Below are 20317 nucleotides of genomic sequence, written 5' to 3' on the forward strand. Positions count from 1 at the left end.
AGCTTTAATTAGTGGCAGCATATCAATGAGGATTCATCTATTATTTCTATTTCAGGGCCACAAGAACTTAATTAGAAAATGCCTCTGGTTTAATCACTTTCCTGCATTCTGTCCGTCAGAAGCTCGATGCCGCCTGATACAACAGATAACAATCCTAAAGGGCGGGTTATTTATAATGAGGCGAGCCGAGGGGGCAGACGACACTGTACTGTATTTCATGACCTTGCCAGCTGATTGGTTTGACCACTAATCCACTTCCATAAAGAGAAAGTGGAGGATTTGGAGGGCTATCAGAGATTGCAATATATACCTTCTAAAGTCTTGTTCAGGCTGGGGCTCGATCTGTGTCTCGGTGACTTTCGACAAGCTGAAACCTCTGCTCCGGTAAAGTAAGACCCTCTACCTGAGTCTGTTAATGACAATGCTGTTTCAGAAGACGAGGTCTGACTGCATGGCATCTCTCTGACGTTTGCTTCTTTGCAGCTTTAAATGCTTCATTGTGTTACTAAAAAGGTTAGTTTAGGTTTCAATTGTCAGAATAAAATATTGATTATCCAGATTTATTTCTGGAGAGACGTTTTGCCGTGCATCTTGGAGGCTCTGTAAAGTGTGGCTGGTTTGCTCAGTTTATAAACGCAGTAAAGTTAGTTTGATGTTTTTTTTTTACACGTTTTAGAAATACTACACATTTTAGTTGATGTTTTTGTTGATTGAATGAATACGCTTGAAGTTTAAAGTTTTATCCTATTTCTTTTAAGGTTACGTTTTATTTTTTCTGCATTCCTAAGGTGAGACGAGTAGATTTTTCGGACACATACACGTGGCGAGCCGATGATGTACGATGTGGTGATGTGGCGTGCTGAAAGTCAACACCGCTACAAGGCTTTAACTTGAAAATCGATCCGTCCGTGTTTATCCTCCTGTCAGCGCTGAGGGGGTCAGAGGAAAACCTGGTCTAATCTGCAGCGGCTGCCAACGCCGGTCTCTGTCATCACGTTATGCCTCCATTTAATCCCCCGCACGTCAAATTTAGACTCCAGAAGAATTCAGATGTTCATGCGACAACAAACATGTACTTTGTTTTCTAGGATAAGGTGGTTCATACTACGAGATCTCTTTTCTCATGAAGGATTTTGAGTTTTTTGGACATCACATTTTTGCTTAATTAATTCTTAAGTATAAGTTGTGAGTTTAAGGTTATTCAGAAATATATAACCAAATGTATTCTCGTTGCAATAAAGGTTTTTAAATTAAAACATGCAATTTTTATACATTTAAAAATCAGTAGAAAGTTCCTTAATAATGAGATTTCATTTGACCGACTTTCTGAAATTCAGAGACCAAAAAAACTCAGAATCATCATCAAATGCACCTTTCTGTTTTTGCATTTAGATGCGTTTGTAACCTCTCGTCCGTATCATTGTCCTTAGTGTGAAGCAGATGAACCGTTCGTGAATCTGAGGTCAGCCCCGACAGTGAGTTATTTTTGCGGTATGCTCTCACGGCTTGTTTGTCCGAGGGATGTTCTGGGGTGTCGAGTTACCGCAAACCCTTCAACTCTCCCTCCCAGGACAATCCCCAACACCCACACACATCCCTATTTAAGACACAAATCAGGGCCAAATTTAACCCCGCAGATATTATACCATCTCCAGAGCAACATATTGTTTTGTCCTCAGAGTTTTGAGGGTCTTAAAATACACGGTGAGCCCTGGAGATACCCCCCCCCGCCCGGCTTATTATTAGTTTATGCATGACCGCTATTTGTTCCTGGAGCTGCATCGGTCGTTAAACGTCTTTTCTTTCAAGAAAAGCCCTCTGTCATTCTTCTCCCTCCATAATGAAGACATTAGGAACAGCTGTGGCTCCAGGAATAGAGACTTAATCCACTGCTCGTCACAACGCTCAAATATGACAAACAGCTCGGGCAGCGACTGTCTGGCCTCCGAGTACCTCTGAGTCCTCAATGTCCCCCCAGGCTGGGAATTAAAGGGGTCTGTTTACTCGGTCCAATGGGATCTTTTCCCGCGGAAGTAAAGATGGAAAGTCTCAAAGATAGTTTTCTCAGTTTGTACCATTTGAAGTTCTACTTGATTGTTTCCATAAATGCCATTTTATACTCATGCTAAGCAACACTTTAGATTTCTCTTCATTATTTTAATAGTCATAGTAACTGTTTGAGACATTACATTGGCACAAATTGAGTTTCATCTTCATTTGTGTGTTTTCATTAGTGAATAATCACCTGAAAGTAAGATTTCTCAAGTTTGCATTCACATCTGCAGTGAGGGAGTTGGTCCTCTAAGACAGAAATGTTTCTACAGAAGTTGAGAATGAAAAAACAAAAAGAGGCACTAGACTAGACAGGGCCTTTGATGTTTTGGTGTTTAAGTTTTATGCCCAACCTAGGATTTCCCAGACGTTTAAAAGGAGAGGGTTAAAAGATGGCGATGTCATTTGGTTGCAGCCTTACTGCTCAATCAAACTGCTCTTGTACTTAAGAACTTGAATGCAGGGTTGTTGCTTGTAATTTAGCATTTTTGTTGTTTCTTTTGGTACCTTTATGTGCATTGATAGTTGTTGTATTCGTACTGCAACTTTAAAAACTAATTTACCTTCCATATTGTAAACTTATCTATTGATACTAAATGTTGAAAATTGCCTGACTTGACAATCTTTAAGTGTATCAGACACGGTAGCATTTAGCATATTAGCCTAACTAGTGTTAGCTAAATCTTACAGGAACAAGCCTTAAAAGGCCTGCTAATAGCATAACACAGACTGCAACAATCTGAGTTTAGAGCTAATACATTTAGTTTGATTCAATGCTAACTTTTAGCATGTTGCATATAACATGTTACCTCACTTTACTTTAATAAACATTGCATTTTAGCAAGGCAAGCATACCCACATTTAGCATTTTGTTAGCATCAGCCTCAAAGTATGGACATGTTATGTGCTGCTAGTATCTTTCCTGACGTACTAAGAGATGGTTTTTAATATTTAGCATCTAGCTCTCTGTAATGCTTATTTTTGCATGTAACCGTATCTTCTGAATACTTGATATTATAAATTTCAATTACATGTATCCTGTTACAGGAAAATGCTACACCTAAAGCAAACAAATAGCATGTCGGTATGCTAATGTTAGCATGTTACCATTAGACTCCCAAGTTCAGCCTGGGCCAAAAGGAATCCAGTGCTCAGTTTGAGAGGCATCTTTTAATTAATTAAAAAGTTAAAAAAGTATAAATATGACCTGCAGGTGGCGCCTAAAGATCAGTTAAGAGGATTGAAAAGTTGACTTACCTCTGTGGGCTGTTAAACTTAATTTCATGTCAGAAGATGTTGAGATATTAAACTTAACTTCAGTGTTGGACCACTGACCCCGGAGCAGCTCTAAAAATAGGGTTCAGTCCTTTAAGACATTAACACGGCCTCGGTTACAAAGTTCGGCTGCATGAAGTTTCCTGGAATTAACATGAAGTCTTAAAATAGAATAAACATGAGCCTTTAATGAAATGTGAGACAGGTGAGTTTCTTCTGCAGGAGATTCAAACGTGAAGGAGTTTGATACGGAAACAGAAAAATGAGACTTAAAAGGAATAGGAAAAGTTTGCAGCAGAGGAAGGCTGGTGTTATCTATTAATGGTTTTTTTTACCCTCTACCAAAGTGTGGTACCGTAAATCTTCAAATAAACGCCCATCCCAATTTAAGGCCCTGTCCCGTTTACCAGCCTGGTGTTGCTGCTCGTCTCGACAATAAAGGCAGGTCCCAATGAGAGGCCACGATACCTCTAGTGTTGAAATAGTTTGCGGATCCAAGAGAAATAAAGTCGGTGGTGGTGATACCCCCCACCCACCCATGGAGTTTAGACCCTGGTGATGTTGGTGGTGATACCCCTCTGATGGAGTCCAGACACTGGTGATGGTGGTGATACCCCCCTGATGGAGTCCAGACACTGGTGATGGTAGTAATACCCCCCTGATGGAGTCCAGACCCTGGTGATGGTGATGATACCCCCCCATGGAGTCTAGACCCTGGTGATGGTGGTGATACCCCCCCATGGAGTCCAGACACTGGAGGTGGTGGTGATACCCCCCTGATGGAGTACAGACACTGGTGATGGTGGTGATACCCCCCTGATGGAGTCTAGACCCTGGAGGTGGTGGTGATACCCCCCTGATGGAGTACAGACACTGGTGATGGTGGTGATACCCCCCCATGGAGTCCAGACACTGGAGGTGGTGGTGATACCCCCCTGATGGAGTACAGACACTGGTGATGGTGGTGATACCCCCCTGATGGAGTCTAGACCCTGGTGATGGTGGTGATACCCCCCCATGGAGTCCAGACACTGGTGATGGTGGTGATACGCCCCTGATGGAGTTTTGGCCCCCTGGTGGTGGTGGTGGTGGTGGTGGTGGTGGTGGTGGTGGTGGTGATACCCCCCATGGAGTCCAGACACTGGTGATGGTGGTGATACGCCCCTGATGGAGTTTTGGCCCCCTGGTGATGGTGGTGATACCCCCCCATGGAGTCTAGACACTGGTGTTGGTGGTGCTGATGGAGTCTAGTCTAGTGTGATACTCGAGGTGGAGGTGACCGGGGCGCAGTGAACGCACTGAAATGACAGACTGACTGTGGAAGAGAGAGAACAGGTGATTGGTTGAGAGAGGTTGAGGCAGAATCTGGTTGGTTTATTACTTAAAGAGCAAACGCCCCAAATCAGCTGATCACCAGAGCAGGGCAGTGGAAGGAAAAAGAGTGAATGTGTGAGAAAATAAAAACAGTCCTCCTGGTTAAACTCACACTGAGCTCCATATGTACATGTGTGAGACAGAAGGTTTATGATCAGCTGGAGGATCGTATGTCTGTGCATCCACAGAATGTGAGCTCGGCCTCTCAGAGTCTCCTCATGATGATCCGGGTAAAGACTGAACAGATTTAAGCCTCAGTGAGTGACAGGAGGGACGGGAACAACTCTGCTGCTTGGGCTGGCTTTAGAGATAGAAATAAATGGGGAAATTATGAAAACAAAAAGGTTTTTTTTAATCTCTCATGCAAAATTGTAACTCTATATAACATGCTTTAAATAACTACAGACATTTTGGTATGTGTGATGTTTGCACAGCTCCATAGACCAGCACATCAAACTTTCTGGTGTTCATGTCATTTCCATCTTTGCTGGGCATGAGTTTATTGATAGTGATAGTGATTTCAAAGACTACAGTTAATAAAAGCCCGGGCTATTAATTGAAGATTTACTGTTTATGACTCTTGTGAAACTTGAGAGCTTGTTGTGAGACCATTAGAAAGTAGATTCGTCTGATATGAATTCATGGCTAGGGATTAATCTTGAGAAGTGCACAAAGTCGTAAGTGTAGTGCTGGTAACAATACAACAAGGAGGACTGTACCATAAATGCTCCATAAATAACATATTAATATTAAAATTAGTTCTAATGCTCTTATTTGTGTGTCTTTTTAAACAGGTAACATCAAGATCCTGCAGCCAAGATGGCAGACGAGTAAGTAAAGAGTTTAAAATCAATCCATGTGATTAATTTTTTTAAATCTGTTTCATAGCGAGGTCGGTCATACATAATACATAATACATTAAAGGAAGTGAAGTTTGGTGTGAATTTTGCAGATGATTAAGAGATCAAGGGATTGATCTTTAGTGCAGGTGGAGGAACCTTTAAACTTTAGCAAATATTTTATTACCGTGTGAAGTTTAAAGTAATAAAATATTTGCTGAAAGAACCACTCTGACACCTAGTGTTTAAAATGGGTACTGCAGTCCAAATTCTAAACATTGTAGAGAGCTGTCTCCCCCCGCCCCCTCCTCCCTAGAGTCGATGTTCACACAGGTTGCCATGTGGTGGACACTGAAGCTTCAGTGTTTAGCCAGCTCTGCATCGGTCTGTAAACCTTTCTGTGTTCTCACCTCTCTCCATTTTTCAAAAACATCTCCAATATTGATCCTAGTTTGAGCACGTTTCTGCTCGTGAAGCTTATTAGAAACATGCAGAGGCTTATTAGGTCGGGTACAATCACTTCTATCTGAACCAGTTCTCTTGCCCGCTTCCATCGCTGCAACACCTAATGGTTTGACCTGATAACTGGTCTCATGTCTGGCAAACAGAGGGGCGTCCAAAACGGCCGTGTGGGGCTGTGTTAAAACCGCCTACCTTCTCTGGTCCAAACAAATCCAGAGCATTCAGGACCAGAATCTAAAGTTAGGAGGAGGACATACTGGCTGCTGCATTGTTGTCTGATCATATAGTAAGTCGTATGATCATATAGTAATGATTGGACCTTTAAAAACCTTCTGTCACTTTATTAAGACACAAACCAGATTCAGATTGGATTGCATATTCTTAAAATACATTTTAAAGCTGCTACTATTTAGCATGTTCACAATAAAGAATACAACTGTTGTGCATATGATCTTCAGCACCATGATACCATGCTCATTTCAACCTGTTTATTTACTACCTTTAGGATTATAATTTTCTTAAATTAAAGATACAAGCCACATAAAACAAATCAAATCATCATAATGTACTTCAATTTCATCCAGTCTGAGTCATGTTTTGTGTTTTTTGTCTGCAGGAAAAGACTGTCTGCGAGGCGTAAGCATACACTGAAAGTATGGAATGGATTTCTTTAAGTCTACTTGTCTTGTCTACTTCGACCATTCAGCTGAAAATACTTAACGTTGCATGACAATATCCTCCACAGAGCTGTATGCTGGTGGTGGCAAACAATCTGTTGGAGGCTGAATCAAATGTGAAGGTTGGGGAGAGGGAGAAGTTCCTGGCTGAGAAGTGTCCTCCTCTGGAGCTGCCGTACTCCAAAGACGAGCTCGAGGTGAGACACCAACACGACGGGTCGGCTCAGGATTTACTGCTCTGGGTGTTATTACATGCTGGAGATGATTACTTTACTTCTGCCAGTAAATAGGCTTGGGACAGAGTTTATATATCACAATTGGACAATATTAGGCTTGCAGAGAACTGGTTGCCCCGCTACAATTGGGTAATTTTGGCTTTCTTTTGGAGTGAACCTTTGAAAATATTTAGCCTTGAGTCTTTGAAATTAAACTGGTCAAAGTTTGAATCATTCTCAGCAAAACACTCTCAGGTAAACTGTAAATTACTGTTTTACTGTTTTCTCTTCAGCAACTCTGCAAGACACTCCACGAACAGATTGACCTCAGTGAAGAGGAGAGATATGGCACAGAGTTCAAGCTGAACATGGTTCTGAATGAGGTGAGACTCTTTCCACGTCTGTTCAGTTGTTCTGTTTGAATCTCTTTTTACAGTCATGGTTGTAGGCTGGTTGGACTCCATTGGGCACTGGTCAGTGTAGAAGATGATAGATGAATGGTGCCAAAAAAACAAGATGGCGATGACTTTAATGCAGAACAAAATGCTTCAAAAGGGGCACTAACAAACCAATGGGTTTTTTATACTGTCCTTGGCTAGGAAGCCTTTTGCCCTAGAGCCGATTACTTGTTTCAACCAAGAGTACAAAAGCCAGGTATTCCCCCTACACTGAAGTCCTCATGCCAGACTTTTTTTGGTTAACCAGGGTTAAGAATTGAGATAAAGATTCTGATTTACAAGAATTTCCTGGCCAAGACAGACAGCAGCACAGAAGCAATTTCAAACACAGTTATAACAACATATACAGGCCACAGGAGCAGCGTACCTGAAACTACTTTTCCCCATTTCAAGACTCATTTTGGGGACAGATGCAAATCAGAATATGATTGTCCAATCCTTTAGTTGAATACTTTATTTATGTTTCATAAAAGTCTGTAATGTTTCCTTCTGTCCTAATTCCATCTGCAGGTCAGAGACCTCAACATAAAGATTGTGGATCTGAGGGGCAAGTTCAAGAGACCCAGACTGAAGAAAGTGCGTATGTCTGCTGACGCCATGCTGAAGGCTCTGCTGGGCTCCAAACACACAGTCAATATGGACCTGAGGGCCAACTTGAAGCAGGTCAAGAAGGAGGTCAAAGAGGAGGTGAGGACGCGGTTTCTTTGGACCTACACCAAAGCATCACACTCAACACAACCATCCATATTTAAACTGTAGTCTACATTCATAGGACAGTTCTCTGGTGTCTCCAATGTTGTCATTTTCGATCTCATTGCCGCACAAATCTACACTGCTCCTAGTGATTATATGCATATTGCATCTCGCACACATATAAATATATAACTTTAAAGGGGACATGTTATGAAAAATCCTATTGAACAGTGTTTTTGAACATAAATTTGGGTAACCTGAGTGTCTACAGATCCACAAAATGTGAAATAAACCCATCCAGTCCTTTGTTTGTAAGACAAAGTCTTACAACAGAGAAAAATGCTCTGTTTCAAATGTGCTCTCCTTGTGATGTCACAGTGGGATTCTGGTAAAAAAAAAATCCCCTCCCCTCCCCTGGTATCTCCACCCATGGACTCCACCCCCAGCCTAGAACAAAACTTTTGCACAGGTCTGACCTTTTTATTCTCACTACAGAGGAGTGATGTCTACCTGGAAAACTCAGGGGGGGCTCATTGCATTTAAAGAGACACACTCCAAAACGGAGCGTTCTGAGAGAGCTGGTTTATACAGGGTCACAAACCTCCTCTGGTGCTTGATTCATGTGATATTTTGATCAAAGCACAGCACAGATGTTTCATTTAGACCACAGGGGAATGTTTGAAAAGGTGGAAAAGGGGGAATTTTTTTTTGAGGACGTGCACAATTGACGCTCCAAACCACTGCAGGACACTCACAGCTGATGTCATGCGTACGCATAGTTAAAATAAAGTATCCTCAGGGCTTTCAGGTCACTAATGTTGTGTCATCATTGATTACTCTGAATTGAATGTTTTCTGTGTTCACAGGACAAGCAGCTGCGCGAGGCTGGAGACTGGCGTAAGAACATTGAAGACAAGTCTGATAGGAAGAAGATGTTTGATAGTTAAAGTTGAGCTGTCTTTAGTTGTTGGGCTTCTGAGTGATTTTCAGGACATGGTTCAGGTCTGACGTCTCTGTAACTGAGGAGTTTCATTCCAAAATATAGCAAATCCACTGTAAACCTGCCTGCTTTTCAGAGCTGATGAGACAAGAGTGCTGTGAAGGTGATACAGATAAATGTTCAACATACTATTAAATAAAGAAAGATGCATGTTTTTAGGCTAGTCTAATGGAACAGTAAGTCATAAATGGAAGTGGAAATAGCTGACATTTAACATTATTTTTTATTTGCTGTGCTTTTAAAACCAACCAAACATGGAGTAAAACTATCAAACATTGTTACAGAGACGAGGCGTCGTTTGGACCGTTTTTTTGGATTTCTTGCTCTGGAACGAAACTCTTCAGTTAAATTTAAGCTGCCTTCTGCTTTAGCCTTTATCAACATTGTAATGTGATGTTTTTGTTATATGTTATGTCAATTAGTACAAGAGTGATATTTCATACATTTGCTTCTTTTTGTTAGGCTGACTTGTACTTCTGCATCAACACATTCAGTGACGATTCTAGAGTCTGTTGGGGCCCTGGGCAAAAATGAATTGGGGGAGATCCCTCCAACATTATATCCACCAGACAGCTAATTCCTCTTCATTTTCCTTCAGTGACTTTCATGGACGAACTTTTTTTTCACAGGAGTAATACATGAGAATGCTAAGCAGGGCAATGAGAGTGAGTGCTGTCAGATGGGGCCCCGTTAGGGAGGTTCCCTACTGTCACTGCAAAATTTTCACATTTAGAGCTACTTCTGTGGTTTAAAGTTTGTGAGCCCTCCGGGGCCCCTAGGTGGCCTGGGGCACCAAGCAGTTAACTACTATGCCTGTTAGCAAGCAGCGCCTCTGAACACATTGAACATATTTTTCTCGTTACCTAAGGATAGCAACGCTGGTTTTCCCGTGATTATGAGTACATTTCAGTTGTTTTCTCAAAATCTACGGGAGTTAACTTGTAATCAGGAGAAAGAAAACCAGTGTTGTTATCCCAAGATTAGTCGAGATCTTGAGAAAAAAACTGAAAATAACTTATCACAGGAAAACATGGTTAAATAAAAAGTATGGATGAATGTTCCCTTTGGGCTTCCGCATAGAAAAAAAAAGCAGAAAATACACTTTATAGGATGTGTTCCATTTTCAGTTATGTCTAATAAATAAAACATATTTTACCATAACATGGTTGGTTAGGGTTTACCTAATCTTCAGAGACATTTTACAGCCCGTTTGTTTTCAGAAGGGTTTCGGGCACGGGTAGAATTCAGGTTTGGGTATAGTTCCATTTAATTTAATTAATTAGTCTCATAACCTTTGTTGCTTTTCCATTTATCTGCCTCCATGTGAAACATGTTAGATTGAAAAGGTCAAATGTAAAGGGGGAAAAAAACTGGTGCTGCTGTTTCGTTAGCTTGCCATGCTAACAAAACATCTATATTCTTTTTTTTTGTCCTTGCTTGTTAACGGTCTGTAATGGGTGAAATGACTCAAAATCAACCGTCTCATTGCCATCCACATCAACTCCTGTTTTGCAGAAGTGTAATTCAGCCTCCTGTCTGTACTAAACAACAGCATGTCATCTTTTCTAAACTGTTCAAAAAGACAAGTGATGTATTTTTCTCATCTTGTTGCTGTCTCATTAAACACAACAGCTTCATGTTCATCCTGTTCATTGTCTTTTTCAATTTGTTTACGGTTTTCTTTGTAGTGCACTCAAGATCGATGTTAAAATGCTGAACAATATGTAATAAATTAGCTACATTAAAGGGTTCATATGATTTGTTGGGGAGTTTTTTATGTACCTCAGGTTGCAAAATATGTGACAGCAGAGGAATGTAAAGTGACATTAGTATAATGTTACAAGTGAGAAAACAAGCACCTGTAAAATATTTAAACCTGCCTGACTTGTATCAGATACTTTTGACAGAAAAATGTTGTCCTGGAAATGTTATCCTCTCATCCCTCATGCCTCAGCAGCTGACAACAATACACTCATGCTAATGTAACGTGAAGTTATGCTAACGTCTAATCACGCTAATCCCCAACTAACGAGACATTTAAAGATGAGGATTTAAAACTTTTTCAGATGTAAAAAGTATTTGGTCACAGTTAAAAAAACACTAAATTGAATATTTGTTTTTTTTAAGACAGATGGAATAATGACTGTCTTTTACTTGATACGACAGTAGTTTGTGCTCAGCTTTCGAGAATAGCTATAGTTAACAGTATGCTAACATTTCCTGTTATTGTAACACAAAGGTTTATTTAAAAAGAGGGATTATTTATGAACAGTCCCTTTAAAAACTGGGAACATTTACTGGTTACTTAAAACACTTTTTATAACATCTTTTAACCTTCCTTGGAATACTAATTTTATCTAATCTTGTAAATGTATTTGGTAATTTACAGCACATAAGAGTTGCATTATTTTCTACATTAAGAGATTCATTTTTTAATTAACAGCTGAGTTGCAGAAATTTCTCCAGTTTTAAGAAATAAGGTGAGATATAAAGCTTATTAATTACATTGAATAGTCATGTTTCTAAAAGTATAACTGTCTAATTTTCTCTTTTTGCTCTTGCAGATTATCTAACATATGATGTGGTGAGGTTTGCAGCAGAGGTAGGTTTGTTAACTTCCTGTTTTTCTCAATTAAATCCTCTTTTACCTGATCCCTTTGCTTACATTTGATGAATATATAAATGAGGACTGCAATCTACTTCAGGCAGACAACTCGATGCAATGATACATGCACCATTATCCACAGTCACATGACAACACCTCTTTCCAATTGGCAGTGTAGTTAAGATGCAAGATCTCTGCTCTGTCATTGCCTGCTCTGACCTGCATTCTTGCCTAGCCCCACCACCACCCCAGAATCCCACTGAAGGCTCCGACTAAGATATTCCTTTTATTCCTTAAAGGAACAATATGTAACTCTGACACCTACTGTTTAAAATGGGTACTGTAGTCCAAATTCTAAACATTGTAGGGAGCAGTCTCTCCCCGCCCCCTCCTCTCTAGAGTCGATGCTCACAGAGGTTGCCATGTGATGGACACTGAAGCTTCAGTGTTTAGCCAGCTCTGCATCAGTCTGTAAACCTTTCTGCGTTCTAACCTCTCTTCATTTTTCAAAAGCATCTCCAATATTGATCCTAGTTTGAACACGTTTCTTGCTCGTGGAGCTTATTAGAAACATGCAGAGGCTTTTTAGGTCGGGTACAATCACTTCTATCTGAACCAGTTCTTTTGCCCGCTTCCATCGCTGCAACACCTGTTGGTTTGACCTGATAACTGGTCTCATGTCTGGCAAACCGAGGGGCGTCCAAAACGGCCGTGTGGGGGTTGCCTTAAAACCGCCTACCTTCTCTGGTCCAAACAAATCCAGAGCATTCAGGACCAGAATCTAAAGTTAGAAGGAGGACATACTGGCTGCTGCATTGTTGTCAGAGAAGCCAGCACTTCAACATAGCATGTTTCCTTAATGTCTGATCATATAGTAAGGTCACTTTATCATTTCAGTCACTACACATCTCACTGATTGGACCTTTACATTTCTGCATGTAAAAAGAACTGTGAGGGGTGATGCAGTCGGAGCCGAGAACACAAACTATGTTCAGCTGCTGCGATAAATATTTTAAACAATACAAACGTGAGTGTTCTGACTGAACTACCAACATTTTTCGAAGCTATAAATGGGATGCAGTTGTTTCCAGCTCCATAAAAAGAATACGACACTAATCACACAAACCATGTTTCAGAATAACATTAGAAATGTATTATATAATCATACATGGCTCCTGTTTTGCACCAGCCTGACCTGTTGGCACCTTAGAACCAGCAACAACAAAAAATGCTTTTGCTGTATTCCTGCTCAGCAAGCAGTCTTACATAATGAACAGTGATGCCAGAAGAATATAAAACAAGGCGGTCGGGCATTTGGCCTCAAGGCTTGTGTTTCGTGGCCCCACTTGGTCTCAACGATATCATGTTACAGCACCTAAGTCTTGTAAAACTCCTGATGTCAGCCTCTAAACTGGACTCACAGTTAAATATGAGATGATTCAGATTCATGGTCGCACCTTGAGGTTGAAATATGTCTATAATCTTCATCTCTACTTTGGATTAACACTTCACAGCCTCGACAATGTCTTGTGTTTGGCATGTTGTTGGTCACAGTTATTGCAGGTTATATTTGACCTCGGCTGATGGTTGTATCATATCCTCAACAGCTGCTTCCTCACTTAAGACACCAACCAGATTTAGAAATGAGCAACAGAGCTAAATGGTAAATGGACTTGAGTTTGGATATTTATTTTCTGGTCTTCTGACTACTCAAAGTGCTTTTACACTGCAGGTCACACCTACAAATTCGAGAGGAGTCTGGCTGCAGACCACCACTGTCAGCTCCGGAAATACACGCAAATAAAATCGGCTTGCACTTCCGGTTTAGTCTAGTCCTATGGTCTAGTAGTCCGATAATAGGAATGCACGTAAAATATTATCAAATAAAATTGGATTCATATTTTTCTCTAGTGTAACCGCTGCAAATTTCTTTAAGTATCTGTTAATCTATTCTTTATGACTTTCACGGTTTACATAACTATTTACAATATATTTATTAAGTGTTTCTAATGACATGCCCACCAAGTACGATTTTACTCATTGTCATTTATGCAGCATTCACAGTGTGCCATATACCCTCTGTTGTCAACAATTTATTTCAAGAACTTAAACATGTCTTCCATGTTGTGAAAGATGAACTTGAATGGCTGAAAGATTTCTTCCCTCTCATCTTCTTCAATGGTCTCTCGCGTTGCCTCAACCTTGGCAAACTGCTTTACAGCCTTTGCAATCACCTCTTTGCCCATCTGCAGGGCACCAGGCAAGTCCACTGTGGCTGCAAATTAATGTGGGTTTGCTGGAATCCATTCTGCACCTCTTTTGCAATGGTGTACAATCTTTTCCCAGGTCTGTGGGAAGTGTTGAATATAGCGACACACTGCTTGTTAGAATACCCCATAGAATGGGTATCCCTCTTCGGTAAGAAGTATAGACTGGAAAAAATACTTCCTCTGTTACCTTCACATCTTTTTGAAGAGCGCTGTTAGCCTGCACAGCCTTGAGTTGCTCCTCCTCCTAAAAAAAAAAACAGGCATTTTTCTCTTTATAAAAACTTCATCCTCTTTACATTCACTGTGCATTATGGGTTAACATGGAAAGAAATTTAGTTAAAATAGTTAGTTTTAAAGACTGAATGGAGGAACAAATGGTGCGTGGAATGGTCGATAAACTGAGACTGATTTGCTTGTTACTTTTTGAGTTACCCGTTTGGTTGAATTTGCTTGGTTGTGAAATCACTTTATGAACTTGTGTTTTTAAAGGTGCTTTATAAGTACGAATATTATTATTATGATTATTAGGGGCATATGAGTAAACTAAAAAACAAACAAATACAACCTAGTAAAAAACAACCTCAATAAATGTCATCCAGCTTCCACTTCCCAAGACGAAACTCTGGTGGCACCTCACCTCGCAGCCCTACAGTTGAGATTGAATCTGCATATCTTTATTTCTGAGTACAAATCAACCAAAAACAACCAAAAAAGTCAGTGACAAATAATAATTAAGTGCACACACACATGTTGTTATTAGGAATCCACACACCTATACAAATATTTTCTATCTCTATACATGCAGACTTACCTTCACACGGAATTGTATTTTTTGTGTGATGATGTCCAGGTGAATCTGAATCTTGTATACTTTTGACAGTTTATATTTAGGGAACAGTGGGCAGTGATATCGGATGTGCAGGGTTCAAATTACTAAACTGTTAAGCAACATCTCTTCACAAAACGTTTAATAAAGCCAAATACACAGTACTCCGACAGAAAATACGCTCGCTCTCCATTAAAATTAACATAGCTAACATAGCTAACGCTAGCCACCTTTCGCGTAACTACTTTTAAAATGATAAATACGTCACTCATGCCACATTCGGTTACTTGTTTGATTGAAGTCTACAATTATCTAAAGAATACAAAGTTGAACAGATGCAATTTCTGTTGCATAAATAAGTTTTTCGCTGTTTTGGATATTAAGGAATAGTCACCTACAGTAATCTTCAAGAGTCTAATGTCAACACGAAATATGTCACTTCCGGGCCTGACAGTGGCGGTCTGCAGAGGCAGGAGCTGACAGAGGTGGTCTGCAGCCAGACTCTCTTGACAAATTCACACACTGATGGTAGAGGCTGCTGTGTAAAGAGTCCATCAGAAGTAACTAAATTCATACACATTGATATGACACTGACAAAGCAGCGGGAGCAACTTGGGGTTAAGTGTCTTACCCAAGGACACATTGGACATGTAGCTGCAGGAGCTGGGGATCCAGCTGGAAGCCCAACCTGGGGCTCTACCGACTGAGCCACAGCCGCCCGATAAACTACAACTATTTTAAGCTTTATAATGTACATGGTGCTAACAAAGGATTAAGAACAAGTGGCAACCTCCAGTGTTGAAAATAAAGCCAGTGTGGAAGTGCAAAATCCTGCAGTTCCTCGAGTGTCCACTAGAGGCTGTCTGCAGAAGCTCAGGAAGTCACATACACACCCATTCATAAAAGCCTGTTTTTCCAGTATAAAATGAACATGTTTACAACCTGGTTCAAAACACCAAATAGGTCTGATTAGTTATTGTCCTGATTGACAGGTGGGCGCGATGTAACGGTTCGCCAAGAGGCCTTAAAACCCACCTCAGCTCCAGCTCTCATCCTGTCGTTAGGTTGACTGAAAGTTAGGCTGAGACAGCATTTCCAGCATGGAGACCGCCATCGAAGGGACTCCAGCTCCCCCTGCAGGAACAGATTGGTGATGTCACTCAGGCTTTGTCCATTAATATTTACAGTCTGTGATTAAGAACTACATTTATATTATAATACTCCAAAATATTCTTATACATGTAACAACGATGGTCTACTGGATGAGGAGGTTGGTGGAAAGCCCATAAGACTTTGGACATGTAATTCTTGTCAATCAAGGAAATCAGCTGCTCCCAAAGTCAAACCTTTTAACACCTCTATATAAAACAGGCTGCTGCAACAGGCGTTGGTGACAAAGCGATAAGTAAGTTATTGGGTTACACATTTAATTACAATCCGATGTGAGAAATACTCTTTCATGTGTTTTGAGTGACACTTACAAAGGCTGGAACACAGAGAGAATTTATGACCAATTTAAAGTTAACACACTCTTATATTAACGTCTTTAAAATCATTCTAGTTTACACCACAGTATTTTCTTTGAGTTGGAGTCTATAGTTTGTGTGTAGAAAGGTTGAGATGTCCTAAGTTTAGAAGTGGAGGTCAGTCAGTATTGTGTATCGTCTTGTTCCAGTTTTTGGGTCTGCATCCTATACACCAGTGCAACCAATATAACAGTATATAATTCTGAGAGGTGCTGCATTGTTACTGCAAATTCAGCCTCCGCAATCACGTGCTGAACAGGACCTGACACGATTGAGAAACTGTTACCGTACCGTTTTCAAGCAGTCTCGCTACGGTTTTAACCAAACCAAACAGGTTAGGCGTGAAAACACACTTTAAGATCTTGAATTTTGTTATTTTAGGTCACTGAAATTCTCTTGACTTTAACAAATATACAACTTTGTCTCAATTCTTGGGTCAAATTTACGACTAGTTTGGTGGTTAGTGTACGAAGTCTATAGTCCTCCAAGCGGGCAGCCTGGGTTCGAATAATTTTTCAGTTGAAGTTTTCCAGCTTTTGACGTCTAACCACCTAATTTTGTCTTTCACTGATTTTCGAAAAGAAAATAATGACTGCATTATGGCCTCCTCAAAAATATTTATCATGATAATGGATTATAATAATTTATGAATTAAAATGTGACATAGGAACTTTGTGTACTGCTTGGTAGCTTGTGAATATTCTCTCGTAGATCAGCTTTTTCATTTTCTATTGTTTAAGGAGATTATATTTTTGATTCTATAAGTTTGGGAACATTTGCTCAAACTAACAATTTAGGGTTAAACCAAATCATTTTAGATGTTTAAAGGTCACATATTCTGCTAAATCCACTTCCCCATGTTGCTCTAACACTAATATGTATTTCTAGTCTGTCTACAAACCCCCCAATGATGACAAAAGTCCATCCTCTCCGTCTTCTGCCTGCTCCACTTTTCAGAAAATGTGCGTTTGAACAGGCCATGTGGAGATTTTCCCTTCATGACATCACAAAGGGCAGTAACTCCTCCCCCAGGTGGGTGACACTCCCACAGCTAGGTGTTTGTTCTGCCCTGAGTCTGCCTTCTAACCGTAAACAATAGGACATGGAGCGAGAAAGCCCGAGACACCCAAGCCCTTCCAGAGAGGGGGCGTGGTCAAACACAGCTAATTTACATATTTAAAGGTACAGACACAGAAACAGCCTGTTCTGAGCAGGGCTGAACACACATGTTTTGAGGAGCTCTGAGACTTATTTACACTGGTTGAAGAGGAGGAGAATATTTCACCTTTAAATGACAGTTTTCAAGGTGATTTTGTTTTTAATTTTTAAAGATGCCATTTTGTTTAGTCTTTTTAATCCATGTAACACAATTGCGTGACAGGCCTTAGTGACAGGCAATAAATCTAAGAGTAGACCATCTCTATGGGTGGCGACATGGACACTCTGTCCACGCTGGAAAACAGGACCAGATGGCGGATGGATCTAAACAAACTCGTACTACACGAAGACTATGAATCAAACTCCATGTAAACATACACATTTAGTTATTAATGCCTTTGCATAGTGAGGAAAGGCCACACGCTTCTATCGCATTTCCAAACTCGGACCTGCCGTTCAGTTAATTCCTGAGGCTCGAGTTGTAGGCCGGACATCTTGGTAGAAAACACCCGCCCATCTCTCTGACAGAACCCTTAACCTGACCCCCAGCATCACCCTGCAGCGCCACATTCCCAGCATGACTCCATCTTCTCGGCTGTCCGCGCTTCACTCAGATCTGTCGCCGCCTGTTCCTCCTCAGTTTTCAGTCTCATAGTCCGAACTGCTAAATGCTTCAGCTTCCTCTGACACCTTTACCCGTCACGTGGTCCGAGGTGATCACTGGTGAACAGTTAACAGGGAGATTTATTACTTAAACACCTTTTAAATGATTTCAAATATCTCTGCTTCTCGGGTTTGTATTCAACATTTTCACGTTAAAACATTATGTAATTAGTTTATTCTCTAAACAAGTTAAAGAATTGCTTTCATAAAAAAACTGATTTGATTCAATTTTTAAAGATTTCCATCTTGATTCAGGATATCTTAGGGTGGGAAAAATAACGGCTTCATCGTATTGTGATGTGCAGAAATCCCTCTTTTCCAGTATGTCATCTTTTGTGTGCTGCAGAAAATTTGCTCTTCCCGAACTTAAAGAGCATATTGCAGGTTGAAGACACCAGTTAAGAAATTATAGGAAAATAATTTAAAAATAATATTTTAAAAGAAATTCAGAAATTAATAAATCACAGGGTCTCCTGGAGACATTTTAGTACGTTTGCGTTTACTTCCACATTAAAAACTGGCATTCGAACGTGACGCCACATGGGTGAGTCCCGCTGATTCTGCCTCTGTTTAACATTAATAAACATGGATCTGACTGTCACTCCTGCCAATGAATAGGAAGAAAATGCATATTTCTATGTATATGATGGTCTTCCGGCTTATAGTTATGAACCTGTTAGGCAAGATAGAGACCAGGAATAGGGCAGGATTAGGAGGAATAATGGCCAAATGAGAGAAGTTGAGTTGTGGTGTGAGGAGAAGCGGGCTGTGTCCTGGTGAGTGACCGGGGTTAGCTAGCGATATTTAATGCTGTGTTCACATCACAGCATATGTAAAGTTTGTAATCAGATACAATAACTTCAAAAATAAGTAGTAGTAAGTGCTGATCATTAATCGTTCACTTGTATGGGATTGCCTTGTAAAAACGGCAAATCTGTACTACATTTTACAGTGCCACAGCGTTGTGTGTGAGAGAGATAGAGACGTAGGCCGATCTACATTCTGTGTAAATGCAGCACCAGTGTCTTTAGGCTATATTTTATTCCTGATGCAGCCCAGTACTCATGTTGTTTTAATATCAAATGAATGTATTAAAGTCTATGGTGCCGTAGGCTGTTCCTCACATTAAGAGTAGAATACTTCACAGCGCAACTCCAATGAACTTAATCAACACACACAGGATGCACAACAGCGCACATACTCCACAGTGTAATGTCAATGTATTTGCTCATACAATTAAATTGTGTTTTAATTTGGTAGAGGGCTGAGAGACAAAAAGCTTTTGTTTCTGTTTGTTTACCACCACTCCTCCGTGCACGTTCTGTGATACACACAGAAACACATGCAGAAGCACACACACTCAAACGCACTCTTGCAACAGAGAGTTGGATTTATAATAAATCTATTTCTAAGTATTAATACATAGCCTACTGTCCAGTGTATATTATGTGCCACATTAGAGAATGTCTGCATGTCTCCGGCGTGTCTGGAGATTGTAATCATTAATGAGGAAACGCTTTTGTGCCTCATGCTGAAATAATCAACGTGTCTGTTTGATCGTTTCAGTGAAATATAACTAAAGTATCCTGAGTGTTCTGTATTCAGTGACACAAAGCAGAGAAGTTAAATGAGCCGGACAGAGTTCAGGCTATCTCAGAATAACAACTGAAATCTGCCGTGTAAATACCAACACACTAGCCTGCTAGCGCATCTGACTCTTAAATGGAATGAGAGCTGACACTCTGAGTTGTTAAATGCACACTCAAAACACACTATGTATCCTATAATAAAGCCACATAATCTCTCCGCCCTGCGCCCAGATGGTGCGCCGCGTAAATTCCAAAATATAGTCGGACATGCCCCAAATCGCCACTGGCACACACTGTACCAGGGTGATTTCATTTTAAACGGCTCCGTTTTAATTTCATAAACGATACGTGTTATCCATAGTTAGGCGCGTAGCTGACATGATTGACACGGTTTGTCAGGAGGCGTAAAACCCGCCTCAGCTCCAGCTCTCAGCCTGTCGTTAGGTTGACTGAAAGTTAGGCTGAGACAGGATTTCCAACATGGCGGCTGCTGCCGATGAGCCTCCAGCGCCCGCTGCAGGAACAGTTGGATGACATCACTCAGGCTTCAAACATTCATATTTACAGTCTCTGTTTTTTTTGCATCCAGCCCTGTGTGTGTATGTGTGTGTGGAGTGTCCTGACCTCAAACTGTC

The 20317-nt window shown here is 40.6% G+C and overlaps 2 protein-coding genes across 6 annotated transcripts in view; one reads left to right on the forward strand and one right to left on the reverse strand.

The window, feature by feature from the left end:
- The window catches only part of zgc:172145 (Ferritin light chain, oocyte isoform-like), a 331670-nt gene that overhangs the window by 41616 nt on the left and 269737 nt on the right, over window positions 1–20317 (reverse strand). The gene's annotated exons all lie outside the window — the stretch shown is intronic.
- On the forward strand, window positions 298–9289 carry LOC132973566 (troponin I, fast skeletal muscle-like). 2 transcript variants are annotated; one of them, XM_061037110.1, is made up of 7 exons: window positions 298–384; window positions 5496–5531; window positions 6619–6655; window positions 6748–6876; window positions 7188–7277; window positions 7863–8039; window positions 8912–9289. In XM_061037110.1, the coding sequence occupies exons 2-7, from the start codon at window positions 5521–5523 to the stop codon at window positions 8990–8992; spliced, it is 525 nt and encodes a 174-aa protein (XP_060893093.1). In that variant the 5' UTR covers window positions 298–384; window positions 5496–5520; the 3' UTR covers window positions 8993–9289. The 2 variants fall into 2 exon arrangements, with proteins under 2 accessions (XP_060893093.1, XP_060893094.1); XM_061037111.1 differs by having other exon boundaries at window positions 313–389.

Source organism: Labrus mixtus, chromosome 4 (genome assembly GCF_963584025.1).
Source record: "Labrus mixtus chromosome 4, fLabMix1.1, whole genome shotgun sequence".
In the NCBI taxonomy this organism is placed as follows: Eukaryota; Metazoa; Chordata; class Actinopteri; order Labriformes; family Labridae; genus Labrus; species Labrus mixtus.